The sequence below is a fragment of the Athalia rosae genome, chromosome 4 (genome assembly GCF_917208135.1).
Source record: "Athalia rosae chromosome 4, iyAthRosa1.1, whole genome shotgun sequence".
NCBI lineage: Eukaryota > Metazoa > Arthropoda > Insecta > Hymenoptera > Athaliidae > Athalia > Athalia rosae.
The window spans coordinates 13,971,401-13,995,352 of NC_064029.1; the positions used below are offsets into that span (position 1 = coordinate 13,971,401).

At 37.9% G+C, this 23,952-nt stretch overlaps 2 protein-coding genes and 2 long non-coding RNA genes across 8 annotated transcripts in view; 3 read left to right on the plus strand and 1 right to left on the minus strand.

Moving 5' to 3' along the window:
* Positions 1-11,267, plus strand: part of LOC112695066 — a 25,546-nt gene extending 14,279 nt beyond the window's left edge. The window contains exons 2-3 of the long non-coding RNA XR_007277940.1: positions 5,147-5,469; positions 11,042-11,267. This is a non-coding gene — a long non-coding RNA (uncharacterized LOC112695066). The remainder of the gene's footprint in view (positions 1-5,146; positions 5,470-11,041) is intronic.
* Positions 11,268-12,200: 933 nt separating this feature from the next.
* LOC125500567 lies at positions 12,201-13,578 on the minus strand. The gene is made up of 2 exons (XR_007277941.1): positions 13,323-13,578; positions 12,201-13,230 (listed from the first exon to the last, which is right to left on the minus strand). It is a non-coding gene; the product is annotated as an uncharacterized LOC125500567 (long non-coding RNA).
* A 2,359-nt stretch (positions 13,579-15,937) lies between these two features.
* LOC105693566 (probable aconitate hydratase, mitochondrial) lies at positions 15,938-21,087 on the plus strand. Its single transcript, XM_012413593.3, has 9 exons — positions 15,938-16,093; positions 17,004-17,158; positions 17,239-17,405; positions 17,555-17,964; positions 18,040-18,385; positions 18,936-19,138; positions 19,224-19,786; positions 19,866-20,214; positions 20,300-21,087. The coding sequence occupies exons 1-9, from the start codon at positions 16,061-16,063 to the stop codon at positions 20,438-20,440; spliced, it is 2,367 nt and encodes a 788-aa protein (XP_012269016.2). The 5' UTR covers positions 15,938-16,060; the 3' UTR covers positions 20,441-21,087.
* An 85-nt stretch (positions 21,088-21,172) lies between these two features.
* Positions 21,173-23,952, plus strand: part of LOC105693568 (B9 domain-containing protein 1) — a 61,600-nt gene continuing 58,820 nt past the window's right edge. For 3 of the 5 annotated variants that reach the window (XM_048653622.1, XM_048653621.1, XM_048653623.1), the window contains exons 1-5: positions 21,173-21,445; positions 22,934-23,045; positions 23,196-23,304; positions 23,387-23,505; positions 23,843-23,936. In XM_048653622.1, the coding sequence (XP_048509579.1) occupies positions 21,320-21,445; positions 22,934-23,045; positions 23,196-23,304; positions 23,387-23,505; positions 23,843-23,936 (560 nt within the window). In that variant the 5' untranslated portion in view covers positions 21,173-21,319. Of the gene's footprint in view, positions 21,446-22,933; positions 23,046-23,195; positions 23,305-23,386; positions 23,506-23,842; positions 23,951-23,952 lie in introns of all 5 variants that reach the window. The other 2 variants (XM_012413596.3, XR_007277939.1) reach the window with 2 other exon arrangements.

The following is a 23,952-nucleotide window of genomic DNA, read 5'->3' on the forward strand; positions in this document are numbered from 1 at the left end:
ACATGTGTAACATGTAACGAAACGCTAGAGGGTGTTTTATACACGTGATTTCTTCTGGGGACTTGCGACAATGCAGGAAGAGTCGGGTCAGACTTTCGCCTGCAGATGCAGTTATGTTACGTCGTATTTATGTACACGCCCTTTTTGCACGTGTAAACCGCTGCACGGACCTGCAGTCGACTGACCTGGTCAAGTTTTTACTTTTCATTCTTCTCGCTCTTCCTTCGGAACGTTCTCGAATCTTGTCTGATCTGACGCGCGACGTTTCGTTTACCACAATTTTCATAGATTCGGTTTTCATTTTCTTAGGTATATTTAACAAACCCGGACGTATTCTGATTTCTGGCGATTATTTCTGGCCATTGATTCAAATAAAGGATCGTCAGAAAATTTGATACTCTGCAGCGATATTCGTAGATTTGGCTGACCGACGCGGTGTCATCTGGAGTTACATGTATTACGCATAATCCATATTTTAATGTACGAGCATATTTTTATTACCTGAGTAATTCTATCCAGGAAAAAAAAAAAAAGAAGCGTACATAACGTTAATCCGATCTTATTTACCGCGCGAGTCGCGAATATTGGTATCAGTTGAACATATTATGTACATCCTGCAGATATCAAATCAGGAAGTGTTTCAAATTTCGAATTAGCCAAACTTAAGACCCGCGAGTCTCATTGCGGGTATGTATAGTACATGGAGATATGTTTCTTTGAACCCGCCAAATGTACCGCGATGAGCTTCACCTACGGGTATATATTTGAAGGTCGAGGTATACACCGTGCACGTGATGTATGAAATGTATTATAACATAGGTAACACATAGGAAACAATGAGATGACGATAATGTAACGTAACGTGATCCGTTAAAGAGACACATGAAACTTCACGTCTGCATTTGCGTATCGGCAACATGGGTATTCAGATAATCATTTGCAGGAATTTTTAATTAATTCGCTAATGCGAGGATATTGCATAACGACAGTCGGATTTTTCTAGACCGTGTTAAAATTGACGATTACAATTTAGTATAGAAATTTATTTTCAACAATATAAAAGTTGACGATATGGTTGTGAAATATATAATTTCATCTTACTCCAAGGATCAGAAAACTGCACGGACTGATAGACTCCTTGTACTACCACACAGTGGAGAAATAAATCGTTGCTGACAAATTGTTTAACTATAACGCAATTATATCTCGAGGCTTCGTACACAATTATTGGAAGTGAATAATATATATTTTATGTTATCCGCGGAGTTATACAAGAAATGTGTAACGCGGTTGCGGGGGTAAAAATTTCGACGAATCGAACGTTTTAGCCGCGTTTTAAAATCTTAAGGCGAAAGGATCGCGAGCAACTGTGCTAAGATTCGTCGCTTGAGGCTCTCGAAACTTATGACGACGTTGTAAACGTATGACGGGCGTTGTCCGCAGAAATTAACGCCTCGGGGACGGTAACGTATAACCGTACAATTACCGAGTACACGCGGCGCATTTTTTCTCCAAGTTTTTCAAAAAATTTTAGCTAACGTTTCGACGGAAATCAAAATTTTATCGGAAAAAAGAAGAAGTCCGAATATCGATGATCGCGGGGTGCATGAATAAAATTGCACGATCCACCGGGGGAATCGAATATTATACGAAAAGGTTAGACCAAGATTCCTGAGGTATAACTTCTTTTTTTTTTCTCCTCTTTTAACGTGTTATGGCGTTATACAACCTTTGCCGATTTAATTACCCGCTAATGAGATCGTGGCACGCTAATGCAATGAACGTTAAAATTTTAAAAACGATCTGCACCGCCTTGAAATGCCAATTCGAATATCTGAGGATTCTCGATGATCCTTGACTGGGAGCTAATTGCACGCTCCCGTAATTTCATCCAACGTACCCATCAAATCATGTAACATATACGTAGCATACGCTGCACGCTGGGACAAATTTTTGATACGACGATAAAAAATTATTTATCCCCAAAAAAAAATCGTGTGTTCAGTTTAATCTGTAATCTGTAGAGCTAATACGTAGATCGAACCTTCCAATGTAAAAAATACTCGAAAGTTTTCGCAAATGTTAGACCCTCGCCATTTCATACCCGGAACCCGAGTGACCTAAGAAAAGTAAAACGAGTCATTATTACACACAATCTTCGTCCTTCGCCTCGGAAACACCCGTTGCCAGTGTCCATATTTTTCCCTGTAGGCAATCTCCTCGTAACTCGACGGCAACTAATTTATTAACTAATTACCGACAATCGAGCGATGAATCAGCGAAACACGTAGGGATAAAAAAAAGTGAATTTAGCTCGCGCCGGGATTAAACTGGGGCAAAATTTACCTCGATGTAACGAAATCCAAGTAAACGAACGAATAAGTTGGAACGGATTTCATCAACTGCAGTTTCATGTCGCGAAGCTGTTTCAGCTCATCGAAGAAATATTGCAACGGGGGCATGTAACTGACCCGACTAACTTCGTTTTGAAGTAGAATAAAAAGGAGAAAAAAAACTGATGTAAAAATCAACGAACGTATACGAGGATATCTATTGAAATATAAATTTTTTGTTAACACGCCAATGATTGGCACCTTATTACGATTTTAGACATCCTTCGAAAGTAGATGTATCTGCTCACTCGGAATTACTTTTGACTAAACGGTCATAATTGTTTTGGGCTCGAAGTTAAATTATATTGCGGGAGCGCCAGCTCTGATTATTTTCACTTCTAGAGGATTAATAATGCGGGTTCAAAATTTTCTATGGAACGGGTCGCCGGATTTCGGGATCTAAATTTCTAATTACGTAGGATTTCTAATTACAACATGGATTGTCCGTACAATCTTAACGTTTCGGATGCTAGCTTGCGAAATAACGATTACCAGATTCTATTGAAGTCCTTTTTAGACTAGTTTTTTAATTTTTTTTTTTTTTTTTCTCCAAAATAAACCTCGGATCTAGGTGGTGCGATTGTTGAATATAATATCTCGAAGCTCGACGATGGCAGATGCAGTCCTCGTCGGTAATGTATTACGTTACGTGTTAAAAGGTGAACTAAAAATCTCAGCTCGTCTACACAGCTAGGAACTTAATTATCTCCTTTATCTTTCGAGCCTTAACAGCTCGACAGAGATGAATTTGAACTAACGCAAGAAATGGTAAAGACAGATGTGATATTATTCGTTGTTTTTTGGTGTAGGTATGTTACAGTATAGTGATTGAAAGCCTCCGATCCGCGTAAGACGGCCTTGGTGAATTCTTCACTTTTTTAAACAAAAAATTAAACGCGAATTCTTAACGTATGAGATAACTCGCTCGAAAATCTTCGAAGCATATCCTCCGAATTCTATTAGGTACCATACAGACTTTATATAGGTGTTAATTTTTCAAATTTATCTCATCTCGATAATTCTATGAAAACTTTCCTACAGCCGTAGCTGCGATTTCTCGTCATTTTTATTTTGGAACTTTGTTCATCCGAAGATTTATTTTAAACATGTCATTTTTTTTTTCGAGAATATCCTTTTCAAACTAAATCGAGGTGATGATATCAGTGAATTTGTCAATATTCATCGTCGCGTTTCTCATACAAATTATTTCTGTGAGAGCGAATTTGAACGGCGCTAAAGTTGCTGAAAATGAACGAATGCATTTTCACCAGGGACATGAAATTCAAACATTTTTTAACTCGGGCCTCGTGTTCTGCAAGTTAAAAGCTCGTGCCTTCGGATTCGATTTCGCAGAAGAATTCTATCTTTTACTCTAATAGAAATAGTCGAAAAGGACACGAAAAATCAATCCCTGTGCTTCGTTGATATCTGTTCAAAGTGTGTGATGTAATTCAGCCTAAAAAGCAGTATGTAGGTACATTACAAGTCATTTCAAACCACATAATACTAATTTGCATACGCGCGTCGTTTCCATTACATTCTACTGCACGTCGTCGTCGATAACGGGTACTTTGGGGAACGCGTCCGCGGAATTGCCGCACTTAAATTCGCTGACAAAGTTATACACTTACAATCGGTTACGCAATACCTACTGCGTTATTTCTTCCTCTTTGTGCAACAAATGAGAGGAGGTAATTCAGAATCTTCATCCCCTGCACCGTCTGTTTCTCACACCTCTTCTTTCCTCTCCATTCTATCGTCTCAAATCTGAAAATCACTCGATAAAATATCGACAAAACTTAATCGTTGACACGCGGCCTGACATTTTCATGCAAACGACAATCAAATACACACGATGCGTGGGTTTGTCCGACATTTGAGGCGCCTCTTGTAGAGCCGGGATTTTTTAACCGAGTTCTTGGCCGTCTCTTCGGGCGGCCCGTTACGCCACGCGTGTACATGCAAGGTGTGCGTACGAGGTATAGGGATTTCGTTGCGCGATGTATATGGTGTACATAATATGACGGTGTTGACCACCGTCTGGGTCGAGAGATGCCCTACGGGGTTTTCTGCTCGAAGAAATCCGAGTCAACGTTCCACGACGGTTCTTGAATACCGGGCAATCAGCCTACGGATCTTTGTCATCGAATTAGAAATGAGAAAAAATGAAACGATTTTTTTTTTTTTTCTTTTTTTCTTTACGCGATTCACGGGTGTTTCTTTCTAATACAATTATCACCTATACGCACTGCATAACTGTTTCAGCGGGTCTCTGCCCACGTTATGCAAAAATAGACCGCGAATTCGAACTAGATCGTCAACGTAACGACGAAGGCATGGAATTTCGCGGAACTAAAATTCTACGCAGACCTCCCCTGACTTACATAATTTTTCTTTAGGTATAAATTATTGCATACCATATAACCGTGCAATGATACCACGTTAGATAATTAGAAAAAAAAAAAAAAAAAGAAAGAGAAAATGTATGAGTATATAAATTAAATATTCAAATTTCTATTCATCTCGCGGAGCCTCGGAGCTGCGAATTATCAATCGTTCCCTCGAGATTTATGATATGAACGAAAAATATACGTGTATCGATGGGCTACGATCGGTGGACGGTGTGCGGCCTGTTCCGATCACTTTCTACACGCACGTCAATTATAATTCTCTACGATTAAGTGCATCGCATTGCGCAATCGATCGCGGTGATCAAAGTTTTTCTTTTCACCTTATCTTCTTTTATTTTTCAGATGTTCGAGCAGACGATGGACTAGCGTCTGAACGTGATGTATTTTACAGCCGATAGAAGTCGATGTCTGTTTGAAAACGCACGTTAGGTATGCACTTGCGGCAATGAAATCAAGAGATTTTAACGTTGTGGATAATTCATGTGTACAAATTTCCGCATTTTGTTTTTATCATTTCCGTCGTGCAAACTGTAAGAAAAAAAATTATACAGGTGGACAATGAGCGAACAGAAGATCGAACTATCCGTAGCATAGGAAATAAGATACACTTTCTCCTTGTGCTAAACTTCACTCCTTCGACTGTGAAAATATGGAATTTCATATAGGTGTGTTGGATAAAATAGATTTTTTTAATTATTTATTCATACAGCGGGGCATTGTGTTACCATATCCTCGATTGTTTGGTAATTATATGACGACCTTTGTTTCCGGTTTCTGCGATAAAATTCATACGGTATCACTGTCGTGTAATTTACATTTTCATTAGAATTCAGATGTCTGTTACGAACAATATGTTCTCGAGACCGAAACACGTGTGAATCGATGTTAAACTAGCGTTGACTCTTTCATTGATCAATTGACTCTTCTGATAAACTTCAATTGGTCAAGAATCATTCAGCGTTCGTTGGAAGCCGAAACTAAATATCACGTCGAATCAGGTAATTGGTTAATTATTCAACACTTGAATTGCGAAGAAACTTCGATTTCGTTGTTTGAATAATTGTTGTTGATGATAGCGGTGCAGAAGAATCGCTTGACGAATCTGGCGAGTCGCTTCGAATTCCTTATTAAATATATCACTTATATGCGCCATACATTTATCGGCTTCTTTTTTTCTTCTTTTCTTTCTTTCAACCAGGGAGTGTCACTCACGTTGACAGCTGATTCGAACGTTAAAAAATTTAATGTCAAAAACTGATCAACGAAACTTTGAGTAATTGGTCTAAGGTCACAGCCTTGTCTTACATTTGCATATTACTCACGTATATGTGTGTAACACATAATTTATTGCACAGAAGTATATACGTGTAAACCATATACATACACATAATACGTATCTAATGTACTTATTCATTGCGATTCAATTTGCACGTAATTATTATTTCATTTATGGATATTAAGCTTTTATACACCCGGGACCGTGTGAATTTTCGAAATACTACTGCTAAGCCAATAAAGTTGAAGGAACAATGAGAATTTTTTGCTTATTTGCTATTCGTCAATAAAGTTAACGGTGTAAAACGGATGTAAGAATTTTTGTTCAAAAGTAATGTCTATAAATATTTTTACAACCCTATGCAACATTGAGTCATATAGTTGTTTCATTCATATTTGCATGTACACATGTAACACAATAACTGCCAACTCTTAATTATTCTGGTCCACATAATTACGGTTGCGCTAAGTGAAATTAATTATCATGTTCAAAACTATTATATTCGAGCTGAATCGGTTGCCACGCCATTTTTGGGTATCATTTCCAACGCAAGGATTTACATAAGGCGTTGTATCTGGATACATTTTTTTTTCTTCCATTTTTCGATTCTTGTCTTACAATTAGATGCAGGTATGGGATGGTCGAAACTCGTTAACCTTTGGTTCTAATTTTTTTTCCGAATGATCGGCATCGTTTGTTGCAGAAAAAAAAAAAATTAAGGGTATACGATAAATTCGATGACTTTATCGCGTTGTGTTTCGAACGGACTTGATTTATTTTTTTATTCCATATATTTTTGGATAATTGAGATCGAAAACGAGGTATTAATGGGCCAATCCCAATAATCACCCGTACCAACGAATGATCAAACTCTTTACAATAATTGGATTTTTTCCTAATCACCTTTCAAATCGCGGCTACGCGACGGGTTGAATCGGAATATCCGCCTCGTGTGATACCTTTTAGAACGGATACGATTAGGAATCTTTTTTTCTAAAGGAGAGACGAATATAGAGAAGATCTAACAACACACATGAGAATACTAGGCGGTTCTACTGAAAACTTAAGGCCATAGGAACGAATTCTACTTTAATGACGAATTAGTGGGGAATTAAAAAAAAGAAGATTAATAAAAAAATTCAACGACGCAAAGGCCAAGCTGCCCGTTCGCAAAACTCAGCGATTACGTATCATGGATATAAACGTATGCAATATATTTATACACTGCATGAAATCGAGACAACTTTGTTAGCTGAACAGTATAAAAACGGTCGAGATGATCTCAGAGATTGTAAGAGCGGTTATCGACCTTTCTCGATTTCTGTGCAAAATCACCACACGTTTGATCGGAGTTTGATAAGAAAAAAAAAGCAGATAATTTGATTGATGTACGTATACCTCACAGATGATACCTGGTTAAAAAAAAAAGAAAAAACTAAACTAGACAAAACGTAACGTCTTTATGATAATTATAGGCTTACGAAGTTAGAAGTATATCGTTCCAGGTTCCAGTTCGTCGAACGTCACGGCCAATGCTCAGCTTACATTTATACGTACTGTATAGTCTGTAGCTATACTGCAATTCTCTATTGTCGGATGGATGATTTTTCGCTTCACCCTTCGCGTGTTGTTTCTTGAATTCCGGAAGAGAAAGGTTAAGGCTTTTCACGCTCGAGTAAGCACACCGGGAAATTAAACGTGCGGTCTATGTCACCTCGCTGTCTAGATATTCCTGTACAGCTGGTTTGGAGGAGAAGATGAATAAATTATAAATAATAAGCTTCGATCATTCTGAAAATCGGATGATTTGACTCAGGAATATATGGTTATTCTCATTCATTGTGGTGAGCATGTAAGGGATGTAAGGTCTGTAGGTGGCCGTGTAAAGATAAAAGATAGACTTTGCATATTTATTCGGTCGCCTTACAAGTAAATACTCGTTAGGGGATGACCGGGGGGAAAAGGAGCGACTGGTTTTTTTACCTCGATTACTGTTTAGACACAATGTAATAATGCTCAAATAGGTCATTATCATAATTAGAGTACAAAGAATAATTTTACCATTGCATAACTGGAATAATATCCTCATAAAAAATATTACTACCTGCATTTTTTCCATAAGCTAGATAAAAGCTGATTATTGTATAGGTTAATTATAGTTTCTAATTTGCTGAAAAAAAAAAACTCGAAGTCAAAAGACGTCAGGGTCATTTTTTAATATTTTTTCCATCTTTGTATTTTTGCAAAGCTCTTAGAAAAAAAAAACACACGGATAACAATGTTTTTCGAATTCTTCCGAACTCCTATTCGCAGGTAGTATGAAAAAAACCTGCATAGCCCTGTAATTATATTACACAATCTTGATCGTGTAATATCAGCCGTGGTGCGGTGGCGTCGATCCGCATAGAATCTCATCAATCAAATCGATCGTTCTAACGAGACTTGAACTTTGCCTCGTCTATATACAAAAGCGCAAAGGCGAGTAAAAAAAAAATTACCAAACGTTACCAATCATTTACACCGTGTAACTCAACATAATTGTAATACTATGCAAAATCGCCGTAATAAGGGGTCAACCAATTCCACCTATGCGGGTCACATTCTCACCTGTATCAAATGTTCGGACTTGTAATGTCGTAAAGTTGAACTTTTTCATTTATCTTCTGAATCATTTTTACCATATATCATGATAAATACAGGGCTTATCCGAACTTTGATCGATTCGCGGTGTTGCGAATTTATTTAACCGGGCTACGATACAGTTAATATGGCACATATAACCGCATTAGATAAATATCAATATTTGTCTTATATTAAAAAGTTCCGGATCGCGCGGGTCGAGATCGGGTCGTTCGCAGTGTGTATAATGGTTATAGTTCTGTTCCACTTTCGATCATTGGCTCACCCCGTTTACACGTATAAAACTCGTGCAGGTATACATATTATAGCTGATATAAATGTACAGACTTTGGCACGATCTTTACAGCTTGTCAACAATATTTCAATAGAAATCCACGCACATTTTCCTACCAGGAATCGGATCGAAAAAAAGTAGGTTACTTCTAACACAATCTAACGTTATTATTTAACAGCCCCAAGCCGGCTGCAAAATTACTCCACCTATGTTACATATTTGCATAAATTAATTCATATCTGTTTACTGGTAAGAGTTGAAAAAAAAAAATAGCGGCGAATACCAGAATCGCGATCTCGTATCTTGAAATTTGGTCTTGTTTTCGACATAATTGATTCCTGAAGAAATATAATTCGATAAGAGAAACAAAATTAAAGGACTCGTTATTAATTGCCGCTGAATCACGACCATATTTAATCATCCGGTGGATTTATTTTGGTCGCTTTACGGATTGCATCGTGTATGAGTAATTCTAGTTTAGGCAGATATTATCTTTATGTACATAAATAGTTTAATATAGAACTGTAATACATTATAATATACACTTTGCGGTAACAATGGAATGGCCTACATCGTGGGTGGCGTTGCAAAAATTCAATCACCAGACAATAAATCCAATTTTGAATTCAGCTTATCTGACCATTATCAAAAATCTTATGTAACGTATATATACGTAGAGCTATATGACAGGTTATAACAATAATTATTCTAATGAATTTCGGTGCTGGAGACGTTCAGAATCTTTAACTCGAATCACTTCGTCTTTCAAAATTTCATACAGAGAAAATTTTTTCGTTGCAACAATTTTTATCACGAAGAGAATTGAGATATTTTGTACACGAATTAATGACCATTGTTATTATAATTATTTCCTCCGTCATAGATTGCTCAACGAATCGTCCGGTAAATTACTCGGACATAATGAGACTAAAATGCGTCAGCTGATTTGCTCTTATAAGGGCCCTCGAATATCCTTTGTTTCGTAACCTGAGCAACGTTAAATTGATTTCAAATTTCCTTCAACCTCCGCCCTCTCAATTATTTAAAAGTTGTTCGGGTTATCGCAATCAGCTCGCTAAAAAACAACCAAAGCTGCTTGCACATTCAGGTGTCCAATTTGGAGGAATAAACGATCGAACAAAAATTTTGGACAATCGTCGCAAGTTTGACCCGAAGAAAGATTTAAAAAAAAATCGCGAGGGCGATAGGCCACACTGCCTCAGGCTATTCCGAGTTTCCTGGCCGATGGAATGATTCCGGAGCTTTTGTCCGCAAGCTATTACTCTTAAATTCACTTTCGCTAACGTAGCCGCTGGACACGACAATCAATTTCTCTATTCACGTGGACACCATGTAGAAGAATAAAAAGGAAAATAGAGAAAAACGGAGGGATATAAAACTGAAAGAACTGCACGACGATTCATGTATAGGTTCATGTAATAAATGTACGAATTCAACATAAAACTTTGATTGACGCGCGATTATAATACGAGTGACGTAATATATACCGATCCATGACTACGAGAGACGGGCAAGGTCAATTTTACAATGGAACATCCTTTAACTTATCCTCAGCAATAATAAATTATCTGATACATCGGCCAGGTATAACGATTGTAAGATGATCGGAGGTGTTTTGCGTACATAAGGTGGATCCGGAAATCGTAAGCCATAGCAATAGAAGGCTGGATTTCCATTGAATTATCGATAATAATTTTCGAACCTGATCACGACTCAACGTATCTGCGATTCACAACTATTAATCATCGTTAGCGAGTCGAAGAAAATTGATTTTATACGCTAGCAAGTGAATTTCATTCCGTTACCATAACAGCTGATTTCGCGATAATCTATACTGCAGCGAGTCCAATCATTGGGTGATCATTTCTTCTCGTACTTGATTAATGAAGTTCGAACTATCACGGCGGTATAAATACGGATGTAGATCATTTTTGCTAAAAATTGTTGTCACCGTAAACTTTTGGACAGATTTAATAAATGCATTTGGATCAAGTATATCTAAGTTTCATTTCTTCTCTTCTTATAGATTACCGGTCTATCTCCGCAAGATGCATATCGATCCTGAAAATAATACACCTTGACATTTGAGTGGAATATTTAAAACTATTATCGATATTAATGAATACGCTATGAAACGAAAAAAAAAAAGTGTCAAAAGCGCAATAAGGATCATTTGTATTGCACAAAGTTCATCTGACCTTAACCGATTGTTCGAGTATATAATGGAATAAAATCTGGATTGTCTTAATGTATCCTTTCACGTTTACTCATTCATTCTGTGCATTGCGAAAAAGAAAGATAGAATAAAAGGTCGATCGATATAAAGACGATCGAAGAACGCTCGAAAAAATATCTTCGAAAGTAAGAGCCGATCGTTCTAAAAAAAAAACAAAAAAAAAAAAAACACTTCATACCGCATTGACCGAACTTCTTTTTTTACTTCCAAGATGACCAGGCGATTTCAAAGTTCTTACAGAGATTCCTGAGACTGAAGGACTCTTTTATTTGCAATCATCATCGTTTGAACGTCTCTGAAGAATGAGGAGATGAAAAAAAAATATATATACATATTTCGATAGATCTACCAAAAATGAGTGGTGCAGCCAATTACTAGATTGACTCGTTAGATAAAATATAGACTCTTTATTTGGCAGATATAAATCACGATGAATCTCGTGTCTTATATGTATAGATTTAGAAAGTGTGAATATTTGATGGATCCTAGGTTCTAGGTCATCTCACTTGATAGATTCCTCTGCTGAAAATTCGCTCTATAGCTCAATCGAACTTGACGTATATATACCTTCGTACACATGAATAAGTTATGGCTCGTCGTTACAAAAGTTCCTCGGTTTTGGTTATCTCCCGAAGGACGTCTTCTGGACAGGACAGCCTTGGGGGTTACGGGAATAATAACCTTCGATCAGAAATAATCGCGGGTTGAAAAAGTCTTCTGGGTATAGGTATGTACCTCTGATCACGCTTACACGGTTTTCAGGCCATTACGTCCAGATTATCGAGCAATTATTTAGCGAAGGATAAGAAAAAATATTTCGATCAACTCGCACTCATTCTTATACTTCTTCCAGCCGCTTTAAACTGTCGTACGAGCACATGATTAGTGTTGAGATGTATAGGAGGATGTTAGAATACCAAAACTCATATACTACACACTCCAGGGTGAATAGTTTTTAAAGTTCATTTTTATTCGACATTTATTTTTAATAAGAGATCGAACACATTTTTTTACCCCTTCGTAAACTGTTCAGAATTGGCGATAGTTTAGCTCGTACTAAACTTTCTCAATTATTTTTTGAAACTTCGTTCGATCACATCAGTTTTGTTTTCTTTTAAGATTCACAGAGAGATCGGTACGTCAAGTCGGTTGAAATTATGCAGATTCCCGTGAAGTTTGTTCGGAAAAAATAAGATAAATAGATTCAAAAAAATCGCTTGCGTGTTACACAAAAAACAAAAATATCCTCTGGCGACTCTTTGCATAATTATGCGTCGAATGGTTATTAGTTTTAGCGGGTCATTGATACCAAAAAATTTCGACGACACGATATCATGTGTTCCACATTAAAAAATACCTGAATATCAATCGTGTGTATCTCTGGTGGGTCTGATTGTAAGCGTTACAAAACCGCATGTGACATTTCGTTATCTCCTTTTTCTCGTGTACACGCAGGTCGGTTTGTTTAATTTTTTTTTTTCATCTTATTTCTATCTTGAGGTATGCAGATGATTACGAAATTGAAACCGATATGAAACTAGGCTCATATTCGTACCCGCGTAATTGTATTCATAAATCAATCCCTCTGCAAAATTGAACATAACGAAAGCTGTATTTTATAAAGACAGTTTTGTTCTACACAATTCACAACTCGTGAAATACAAATTTGCGATCACTTGTGTACCGTGTAATTTTCGATAGATATTTGAACGTACATGTGACTTCGTGTGGACGTGTTATAATCAATTCATATTTAACCCTGGAACAGAAACGCCCTGAAAATCAAACAGATCTCTCGTTAGCTACCAGAATACGCGACACTATAGGTGTAGAAAAAAAAAAAAAAAAAAAAAAGGAATCAATAAAAATGTTTAATGCCAAAGCACGCGATCGCTGCAGCAGCTTGGAGATTTTGCCTCGTCGACTGTTCGATATAAAGAATTATCTCTGGCGTGATCGGCCCGGTTGGTTAATCGGCCCTATAAAAAATAAAAAATGAAAATAAAATAAAAAAGGTTAATAATAAAACCAAAATACTTTTTCTTGCAGTAAGAGAACTTGTGGCATATACTTATATACTATGAGGATGTTATGTGCGGACGAAGAGAAGGCTTTGAAGGTCCTTGACATAATTACGAGTAGTGGGTGGACCGGAGCAAGTTTTGACCGTTTCGCCAGTGAACTCGAACGACTACTGCAGTAGCAGCTGAAACAAAACCGAACTCTGTGTTATCTGTTATCGATTATAATACAGGCGAGTGCATGTTAATGAACGAGTATAGATGAACGATATTACGGAACAAGCACCGCAAGTGACCTACAGCGTGCGATGAACATGAAAGATTATGTTTTACAGGCGAGCACCCTCATTGTCTTTTTTGTCAGCTGCTTATACGAAGCGTTATTTGCATCTTGCATTTTCAAGATCGTGAAAAATCGCGTGTCGTAAGAGGAATTATAGGTCACCGAACATAGCGTCGTGTAGCTGATATATTTGTGCTCAACGTCCTGTATAAATCGTTATCAAATTCGCATCAGTTTTTATTCGAATAATTATTTGATATGCGACCAAACGTGAACAAAGAGAATAAATGTATAATCAAGGGTACGAACTTGAGAAATATGAAGGAAGAAAATTCTGGAAGACGTGAAAAGCAGGGATCTCAATGCGTGGATATTGCATTGTAACGAATATACGAATATAAATTTTACGAAGACAATATTTAAACGGTGGAATTATAATGCGTGGGTGTGTCTGAACTGTGTAACACGGGGCCGACTTTAAGTGTAACAGTATAAAATTTCGAGTATGTAGTTGGATCCGTTTTGTCCACTGGTTTAAATAAATCGCTACGCGATCACTCTATTATTATTTTATCATAATATAACGATCTACAAAGCTGCAATTTGCCGTACCCTATACATAGAAAATTTTATATATATTATTACGTCTAATGGTGATCGATTCCCATTGATTAATCAGCGAAATAAGAATCGCTGGAATTAGGACGATCGTGAATTATCCTAGTAGCTATATCATTCAAGGATACTGAAGTCTAATTTCAAAATTTACACAAGTGATCTAATCCGCATCTAAGTGTATCACGTAAATTAGAAGTGATCAATGCGAGTAGATCTCATCGAGAGAAAAATTTATTTTTAATAATGCAATTGTACATTGCACGAATAACACGATTTTGATATTAGAAATGTTGGTATAACAAGGCGTAAAAATTACCAGAAAGGATATAAAAGCTACCTTCTAACTTCTTACGTGTTAAAGTCAAAGTGGACACCAGATCCCTGAGGCAAATTTGCCGCGAGCATGTAACCTGCAATTATCCTGGTATATATAAGGCTGCACATCGCGTTGCATAGGTGGAGCAATTTGTATGAACATCGAATGCAACCCCATAAATTATACATAAGAACTGACTTGTATGTTACACTATACTATTACACGGTGTTAGGTTCTACTGAAATACATCCCACGTAAAACTATTATACGACATTGTGTCACGATGATAGCGCTTTTATTGAGGTAGGTAAGGCATCGTTAACTCGGCTTTCTATGCAACCGAATGGTAATTATTTTGCTACGGTTATACATAACTGTTTGGTTGTCAAAAAGTAGCGAAAAATCGTGCGACAAAAAACATAAACGTGAAGATTTTATGCTATCTTGAAACACATGTGGTAAGATCCCCGCTCTCAAATGATCTAGAGACATTTGACATCGAAGATAACTCAATGAATGAGAATCATTTCATAGACAATTTAATATTACAGGTACAAATTTATAATAATCCGAATATTCTGCACAGCATCACAGGATTCTATCTTTACCAATCCTCAGTAATGAAGAAAAACAAAAAATTACCTAATCCTAACATTGTCGATAACGAAGTAGTTTCTTTGGCTTGACAACAGGTAGTAAAATATACCTGAAGTAAAAGTACGAACAGCTCGTGGGCTCCACGGTATCGATTGTTGGAGAGCAGAACCGCCTCTGTAGAAAAAACCGGATTATCTTCATGACACGTATCATCTGTGGGATGTTTCTGACTTCTTACACCTGTGATCAGGTGCTGGTCAGGTACAATCAGAAGATTATAACGATAGTTTGGTTGGATGCAATTGACGATAATATAACGTGGCAAGCATGTTATATGAACCACTTTTTCTCTCACCCAGATAAATGATAAGTATGTCGTATATATCATGTTTTATTTTAGGTATCTTTGAATCTTCTGTACACTTGTAGGTACAAAAACCAAAAGTATATCTTTGTAATTGAGATAATGCAATATTTCAACTATGCATGAAATCTGCAATTATTCTGAATTCTTTTTAAATGAATCATTCTTGTTGCTGCTGATAAAGAGATAACAACTCGAAATTCAAGAACGTTTATTAATTGATCGTTGGGAGTAAATCAGCTCCATCGATCGAGAAAAGTTTTTTACAATGAATTACAGCGTTGTACTTCAACCAGGAGACTATTTCCTGAATTGTCAGGACTCGATTTCTCCATAGGAACATAGAAATTCATGAATTTTGTAGATTTTGGAAGCGAATATTTCGTTTTTGCGAGTAGGTCGGTGATGTCTTGCCAAAAACTGCATTTGTATTAGAATCGCTTCTTTCGAAGCGCATGCGTGGAACGATGCAATTGTACTCTGGATAGGTTTCAGACCAGATTCAGTTCAGTTCTCTGGTGGCCGGTTTAAGAAGAACTGCCACGAGAGTCTGTCAATCTTGCGCGTGCGTGTAATTTTTTTTCGTCACGACAAAGAATAATCAACGATAATGTCGTACTGCGTTCGTGTATTTAAGGCCCAGGTAGGTGGGCAGTTAAATAATTCATTTGACTATTTATGAATTAGACACATTATAAATTGCTCGATGAATCACATCGTAGTAAATTTCATTCAATATTTGCTTGTACGCAATAGGCCCTCTTGTATAAGCGGCGAAGATCCCCCACCCCGATCTCCTTCAAAGGTCAATTGAACTATCCTGATTATTCCAGACAGTTTCTAGACGAATAATTAATTTCTGTAAGTCTTCTGTCCCCTCATGTGCATTGCACTCTTTCATCTTGCAACGCATAACTTTTCGATGAAGAGTTGTAATTTTTTATGGAATTTTCCACCTTCTAGAGCGCCTGTGCTCCAAAACACTTTGCTCCAAAATACCTTGCCTGTGCTCCATTATTGCAGATATTTGAATATTGCAGTAAATTTATAGATTATTTTTATCCAATGTTTGGTTCACGATGAATTGAATCACCATTCCCAAGCTAAAATAATCCTACCCAAGTGCCTTTCAATAAAAATAGAAAAAAGGCCACGATTGAGTTATGTAACTGCAAGCTATGTGAGCAAGGCTGGTATTGATTGTCTCAAATATTTTTGGAGGTTATTCCTACTGTTGGTGTAAAACTGGAATAAACTGTTTAAATAGAAAAAAAAAGGCAGGGAAAATCACTACGAATATTCTCAATTATTGACTCAAGAACCGAAAGCATATGATATCGGTGTATAATTTGATACCCAATCAAGGGAAATCAGATAATCAATAATACTAACTAATTGCCATCCCATAAATTATGATTGTGTGGTTTATACGATACAGATATGTACTCATTTGTTTACTATGATGGCCACTTATCTTTAAGTTTTTTATTCCTTTCCATTCAAGATTAGAACTTGCGAAGTGCTGATCTGTGAAGTAATAAATCTTATTTCAGAGGGTGGCCGGGTTTGCTGCAGACATCCAACAAAGATGTTTCAGTGCAAGCCCATTGACCTTTGCAGCTGCAAAAGTGGCTATGTCAAAGTTTGACCAGACCACTTACCTTCCTTACGATAAACTCGAAGATAACATAAAAATTGTTAAGAAACGGTGAGAGTAAGATTCAATTAAATCCATTGATGTTTCAATGTCATCCATAAATCCGATTATTAATGTTACTTTATTCTCAGATTAAACCGACCATTGACTCTATCTGAGAAAGTATTGTATTCTCATTTGGATGAACCCAAAACTCAAGATGTTGTCCGTGGAACTAGCTACCTTAGATTACGACCCGACAGAGTGGCAATGCAGGATGCAACTGCCCAAATGGCAATGTTGCAGTTTATCAGCTCTGGTACATACAAGCTGCTTCCTAATTGCAGTTTTCTGTTTAATAGAAAATCATTGTATAATTTGTCCTTGTCTCCAAAATCGGAAAAATGCAAAGTTGTCTTTTAGCGGATTAAGTTATTTATCATTATTTGATGGTCATTCTCCATTCAGGTCTTCCAAAAGTGGCAGTACCCTCAACCATTCACTGCGATCACTTGATCGAAGCTCAAACTGGTGGTGCTAAAGATTTATCTCGAGCCAAAGACATCAACAAGGAAGTGTACAACTTCCTGAAGACAGCAGGAGCCAAGTATGGTGTTGGTTTCTGGAACCCTGGATCTGGTATCATCCATCAGATTATTCTCGAAAACTACGCTTTCCCAGGTCTACTTATGATTGGAACTGATTCTCACACACCAAATGGAGGTGGCTTGGGGGGACTTTGCATCGGGGTTGGTGGAGCAGATGCTGTTGACGTAATGGCTAACATTCCCTGGGAATTGAAATGCCCGAACGTTATCGGGGTCAAATTAACTGGTGAGCTCAAAGGCTGGACCAGTCCAAAGGACGTTATTCTTAAGGTAATCATTAATTGGTTTTGGAGTTTAAATCAGAAAATGGACAAAGAGCAGTATTGAAGACGCTATGTTGATCAGGTTGCGGGTATTCTGACCGTCAAAGGAGGCACTGGAGCCATTGTGGAGTACTTTGGGCCTGGGGTTGACAGTATTAGTTGTACCGGTATGGCTACCATTTGTAATATGGGTGCAGAAATTGGAGCGACGACATCAGTATTCCCTTACAACAAACGGATGCAAGCTTACCTCAAAGCGACAGGACGTGCGGATATTTCTGCAGCAGCTGATCGGTACAGAGAAAGTCTTCTTACGGCCGATTCCGATGCTAAGTACGATCAAGTTATTGAATTGGATCTTTCAACATTGGAACCTCATGTCAATGGACCCTTCACCCCTGATCTTGCACATCCAATTTCCAAACTGGGTGAGTTTAATAGAAAAATTTATATAACATTCGAAGCGTTGGCCTGCGTGTTGATTTGAATTTTGGTGTTTGAAAACGCGGACTAACATCCATGGTATTTAAAAGCCGATAATTCTTAATACCAGATTAAATAATTGAGATCGACTGAATTATTGTTAAATGGGAAGCTAGTTGACACCTATTTTCGGTCGTTCGATATGGCGTACGTACTCATAGTTGATTAGTAGCTATTGCACGTTGAAACGCTGGAGTTATTGTTTGCAGATCTGATAGGTAAATAGAATGATCATTATCTCCTGACGTTCTCCTGATCAGAACGTGATTGGGTTTTTCTTTTGATAGGCTCTTGAATTTACAATAGGTTCATATCAGTAAACGTTACAATTTAATCTTTAATATTACGAGATAAAAAGTTTCTTCGTATTTTAACGCAATGGCACGCAATAACTTAGGCGGCCACAAACCCTCCGTTAAAAATAATAGATATACTTCGGTGACTTGTAACTTTTGACGTCACTTTAAATAATTCGATTCGTACTTATTTCGGAAGGCGCGGCCGCAAAGAAAAATGGATGGCCAAATGAGATCAAGGTCGGCCTCATTGGGTCCTGTACCAACAGTTCCTATGAAGATATGGGACGATGCGCTAATATCGCTAAGCAAGCAATGAAACATGGAATCAAATCCAAGTCTATTTTCAACGTTACACCCGGCTCAGAACAAATTCGCGCAACTATCGAACGTGACGGAATTGTATGTAACAGACTTTCAAACATTTCGTAATCGCAACGCTCCAAGTTTCTAACATGAACGATAACCATGCGACATTTTTTTACAGGGACAAACTCTCCGCGAGTTTGGCGGTGTGGTTCTTGCTAATGCATGCGGACCGTGCATCGGTCAATGGGATCGTCAAGACATAAAGAAAGGCGACAAGAATACCATTGTCACTTCTTATAACCGAAACTTCACCGCACGTAACGACGCTAATCCTGCCACTCATGCGTTCGTAACAAGTCCCGAGTTGGTTACTGCGTTGTCTATCGCCGGACGTTTAGATTTTAACCCGGTAACCGATAAACTGAAGGGTGCAGACGGCAAGGAATTCCTCCTGGACGATCCATTTGGCGATGAACTACCCAGCCGCGGCTTTGACGCTGGAGAAGAAACGTTCGATTCTCCTCCCGCGGACGGTAGCAAAGTCAAAGTAGATGTTGACCCCAAATCTCAGAGGCTCCAGCTACTCGATCCCTTCGACAAATGGGACGGAAAGGATTACACCGATCTTACAATTCTCATCAAGACAAAGGGCAAATGCACCACCGATCACATCTCTGCCGCAGGACCCTGGCTCAAGTACAGAGGTCATTTGGACAACATTTCTAACAACATGTTCATCGGGTATGTACTGCTAGTCACGTATCGCTTGAAGTGATTTAAGTTTTCCAGAAGAGTTTATAAGATATTTGTAACCGCTTAGCGCCGTAAATGCGGAAAACAACGAAGTGAATAAGATCAAGAATCAACTCACGGGAGAGTGGGGAGGTGTTCCCGACGTTGCACGTTATTACAAGAAAAACGGCGTCAGGTGGGTGACCATCGGGGATGAAAACTACGGCGAAGGTTCGTCTCGGGAGCACGCAGCTCTTGAGCCCAGACATCTTGGTGGACGCGCGATAATCGTTAAGAGCTTCGCTCGTATCCACGAAACCAACTTGAAAAAACAGGGTATGCTGCCGTTGACGTTCGCTAACGCTAGCGATTACGACAAAATTCAACCGACCGACAAAATTAACATTCTTGGACTCAAGGACCTCACACCTGGCAAGGTAATTATTGAAGATGATTTTTCCTCCGCTAAGTTGTGCCCTTCTTCGTTGTTCTACTGATGTGAATGAAAATTTTACTTCACAGCCTCTCAAAGCCGAGATCAAGCACGCGGACGGCAAAGTTGATACCATAACTTTGAACCACACGTTCAATGACCAACAAATTGGATGGTTCAAGGCCGGTTCTGCGTTGAATCGCATGAAGGAAGTAGCTCTGGGAAAATAGAGCGATTGCCGATCTAACTACGGGGAGCAGCGATGAAAAAATGGACAAGAAAGGAAAAGAAAAAAACCAGTAAAAGTATATAAAATAAGGATGATGCCAAAAATGCTGTTGCTAGTATTTCTTAGAATTTGAGGAAAAAGTCAGTCCTCTTATTGCATAGCGGGAAAAATTTTGGTTACGGTCGATGACGTTCACAGCGGCGGTTCATCCAGATAGTCATTAACAATCAGATCATGGAAAAATTAAGGTAGCTGCTTAGGTGAATCATCATAGTAGGGTGTAACCATTGTCACTAAAGAGAAAAAAAAAAAAAATAATCATGCGACGTTGAAAAATTTTTACACTGAAGTTATTCGCGGGCAATAAATTCCGTAATCATTTGGCATGCGAATTTCATCTCAATCACTTCTTTGGTTGTTGGATAAGGATAAGCGGAATGTATGAATTGAAAAATTCTGTTCGTGATGGAGAAAGAATGATTGCCCGTCAGTAGGTGCGTTACTAGTTGTTACTTATTGTATTAGATATCATTAATTACTTCGTAATCTTGTATATATTATCCATTATAATAATCAACTGAGCAAGTGCTGTCGTTTTTGCAGTTCATGCGGTGTCAATAAAGTTATACCTGATAGTTCCGAACCCAATTTTTACCCCTGGTTTTGCGTTCATTCGTGATTACCTCAGCCGAAACCACGATACGATTCACGGGCGTCTTGCGTCGTCATGGTAACCTTGAGGGGGTTCAAATCAAAACAAACCATCGTGTTGCGTCCGTGAAACTGTTGTAGTCACAAATTCTGTGAACGGTGCCCACAGAACGTGTTATTTATCCCATATTCGTATACAATTAATATCTATGATCACTGAGCTTTTGATATGTCAGTCGAAGGTGAATTCTTCCTTTCCATTACGGGCTCAATCGAGTACGCGAATTTTTATGATATCGACAATGTGTATTGCAAGTACGGATATCACTGCGGACCGGACTGGACCGTTGTTAGGGTATAATAATATTATTATTCCCACCATAATTTAATCAACAACGTTAATAAATTTTTCTCGTCTCTCTCGCTCGTAACACGTGGTTAGAAACGTCCCTTTGATACCCACTGTTGTATATTCGTGCCGACTGAGTTATTGATTATCGTTTAAACTTGTATTGGATGTGCGGGATATTTGTTCCGAAGTCTGCAGGGAGCAAATCTTTTGAAAAAAATTGTAAATCCCAGTAAACTCGTGTCGAACTTTTCAAAACTATTATTTTCTTTTTCAGAGCAGTATTTTTCAATTACAGTATCGTGAGATTTTCCGGTAATTAATTGCAAATTGATCGAACGCAATTTCTGCAGGATGATAATATTTTTTCATTCGCCGTATGACTCCAATATTTTTCTATGAATATTCAGAAATCACCGCCGCGTCGATGTTAAAATTTGAATCGTAAGAAATTAAGCACCCTATATTTATCAATTAATCCCGACAATGGGTCATGTCGCGTGGAAGTTTTTGAAAGCGGGATTATTTTTCGCATATCATTTCCATGTCTGTCTTTTACCGTACCAGTTATTTTCAGCGGGGAAAGTCGTAAATATAAAATTTTGGGCTGTGAATTTATTCGTTGAGGCATAATATTTTCATATTCAAATCTAAGCTTTTCTCACGATATAAAATTCCGTGGTTATCCTTTCATGTAGGAATGGATATACATATATAATATATACATTTTCATTCTCATCGTACATTTTCATTTTCACTCTAGAGAATTTGAATAACTGGGTCGAAAACAACGAATGAATGAGAAAATTCTTTTTTTTCTTGTTATCACGTTATACGGGAGGGAGCTTTACACGTCTGTAGTTTGATCGATCTTCGGAAGTATTTTATTCATCTGATTCGGTAATTTTTTCGGGATAAACATCCTGTAATTCATACGGGAATTCGTGCAGGATTTGAACGTTACCTCTTTGCACGTTATCTATTACCGCAGATATAAATTTGCGTACCCACTATGTCGGTGTGACATAAGAATCACTCGAGGACATAAATGCCGTTTAAAGATTTTCGTTGTACGGGCGGAAATATTGGCCACTTCATACCTACTTTTTATATGTATAAATTCGATTCAAATAAATTCAAAAGTTGAAATTTAACGCGAGCTACTCCCGTTTTCAAGAATTGACGCAGAAACCGGAAACGGAGGTGGAAATTCGCTGCCAAATCTGTTGAAGAGCTTCTCAAGAAACTCCGACGAAAAGAAAAATTCTCCCCAAAGTAGAATTCAAGGTTTCTATTGTATAACCGAAAACGCATGTGAACCAGCGATTATATTTATAAAAAGTGAAAAGAAAATATTAACAACAGCCAAACTTTTATGCCGCCGCGATTCCGTGATCGAAATCATTTATAAACCGCTTTTCTCTGCAGTTTATTTATCACGATGGTTCATTCGAGGAAGAAAAAAAAGTTACAAGGAATTTTGCAATTTCACAGGGAATTGAAGAAGGCCTTACGCAGATGTGCAAAAAAAGCTGTGACGTCCGACAGCTAGCGGTTTGGAATTTTCCTTTGGATATCGCCTTCAAGAGCATCAATCCCCACGGATGTGAGTAAAAAAAAAAAAAAAAAAAAAAAGAAAGAAAAAGGAAACTCTCGAAAAAACAAACGGGTTTTGACTTTTGATGTTGGGGAAAAAAATTGATCGAATATTCGAGTTTTTACGTGTATCATATTTCACGACTTTCAACGTATACAGGGCCCCAACTCGTCCTTTCCATTTATGGTCTGGACTTTTTTGGCCACGATGTTATCCGAGGATACGGTGTTTGTCATCTGCCAATGACTACGGGAACGCACACAAAGAAGTGAGGCAATTTATTTCTCCCTTCGTTGAAAACAGGTCAGACGACTCCAACCGTAATCATCCTGCACGCTCCAAATTTTTAGGGTGTCCATCTACGTCCCGAAATCGTCTTCGATTTTTCGGCAGTTCGTCGCATGGTTTTCCGGCCGACGACCGGAACTAATCGATCCAACAATCTTGGCATCCGGAAGCGGTCGCGAACGTAAGAACATTTAACAAATTACGATTGACTTTTTATAATTTCTAGTTTCGTGCAGTAAATTATTTTCACGTATTCCCGTTTACAATTTATTTCTCGTTCGCCGCTCCACCCCATACGACAAAATGTACTTCGCGCGCGTGCACGCTGAGCATATAACACGGTTGAATATGAGTGAGAAAAATTGTACGTAAATTATAATTCGCGATAAGCGTTTCACCGAAAATTTGGATATCGCGTGCCCGCAGTTTCATTAGACCATTATGCATGCATAATTATTTTGGTTACTGCGAAATTACGTCGTGGATTTTTGGAAAATAAATTTTTTTTTTTTTTCCAGTGACAAGGATGGTTTCTCAGGGTTCGGTTACTGTCCGTTTTAACGTATCGATGAAGGATTTTTTTAAACTCGGATACAATAACGGCCAGGATCGGTAAGGACGAACAGGT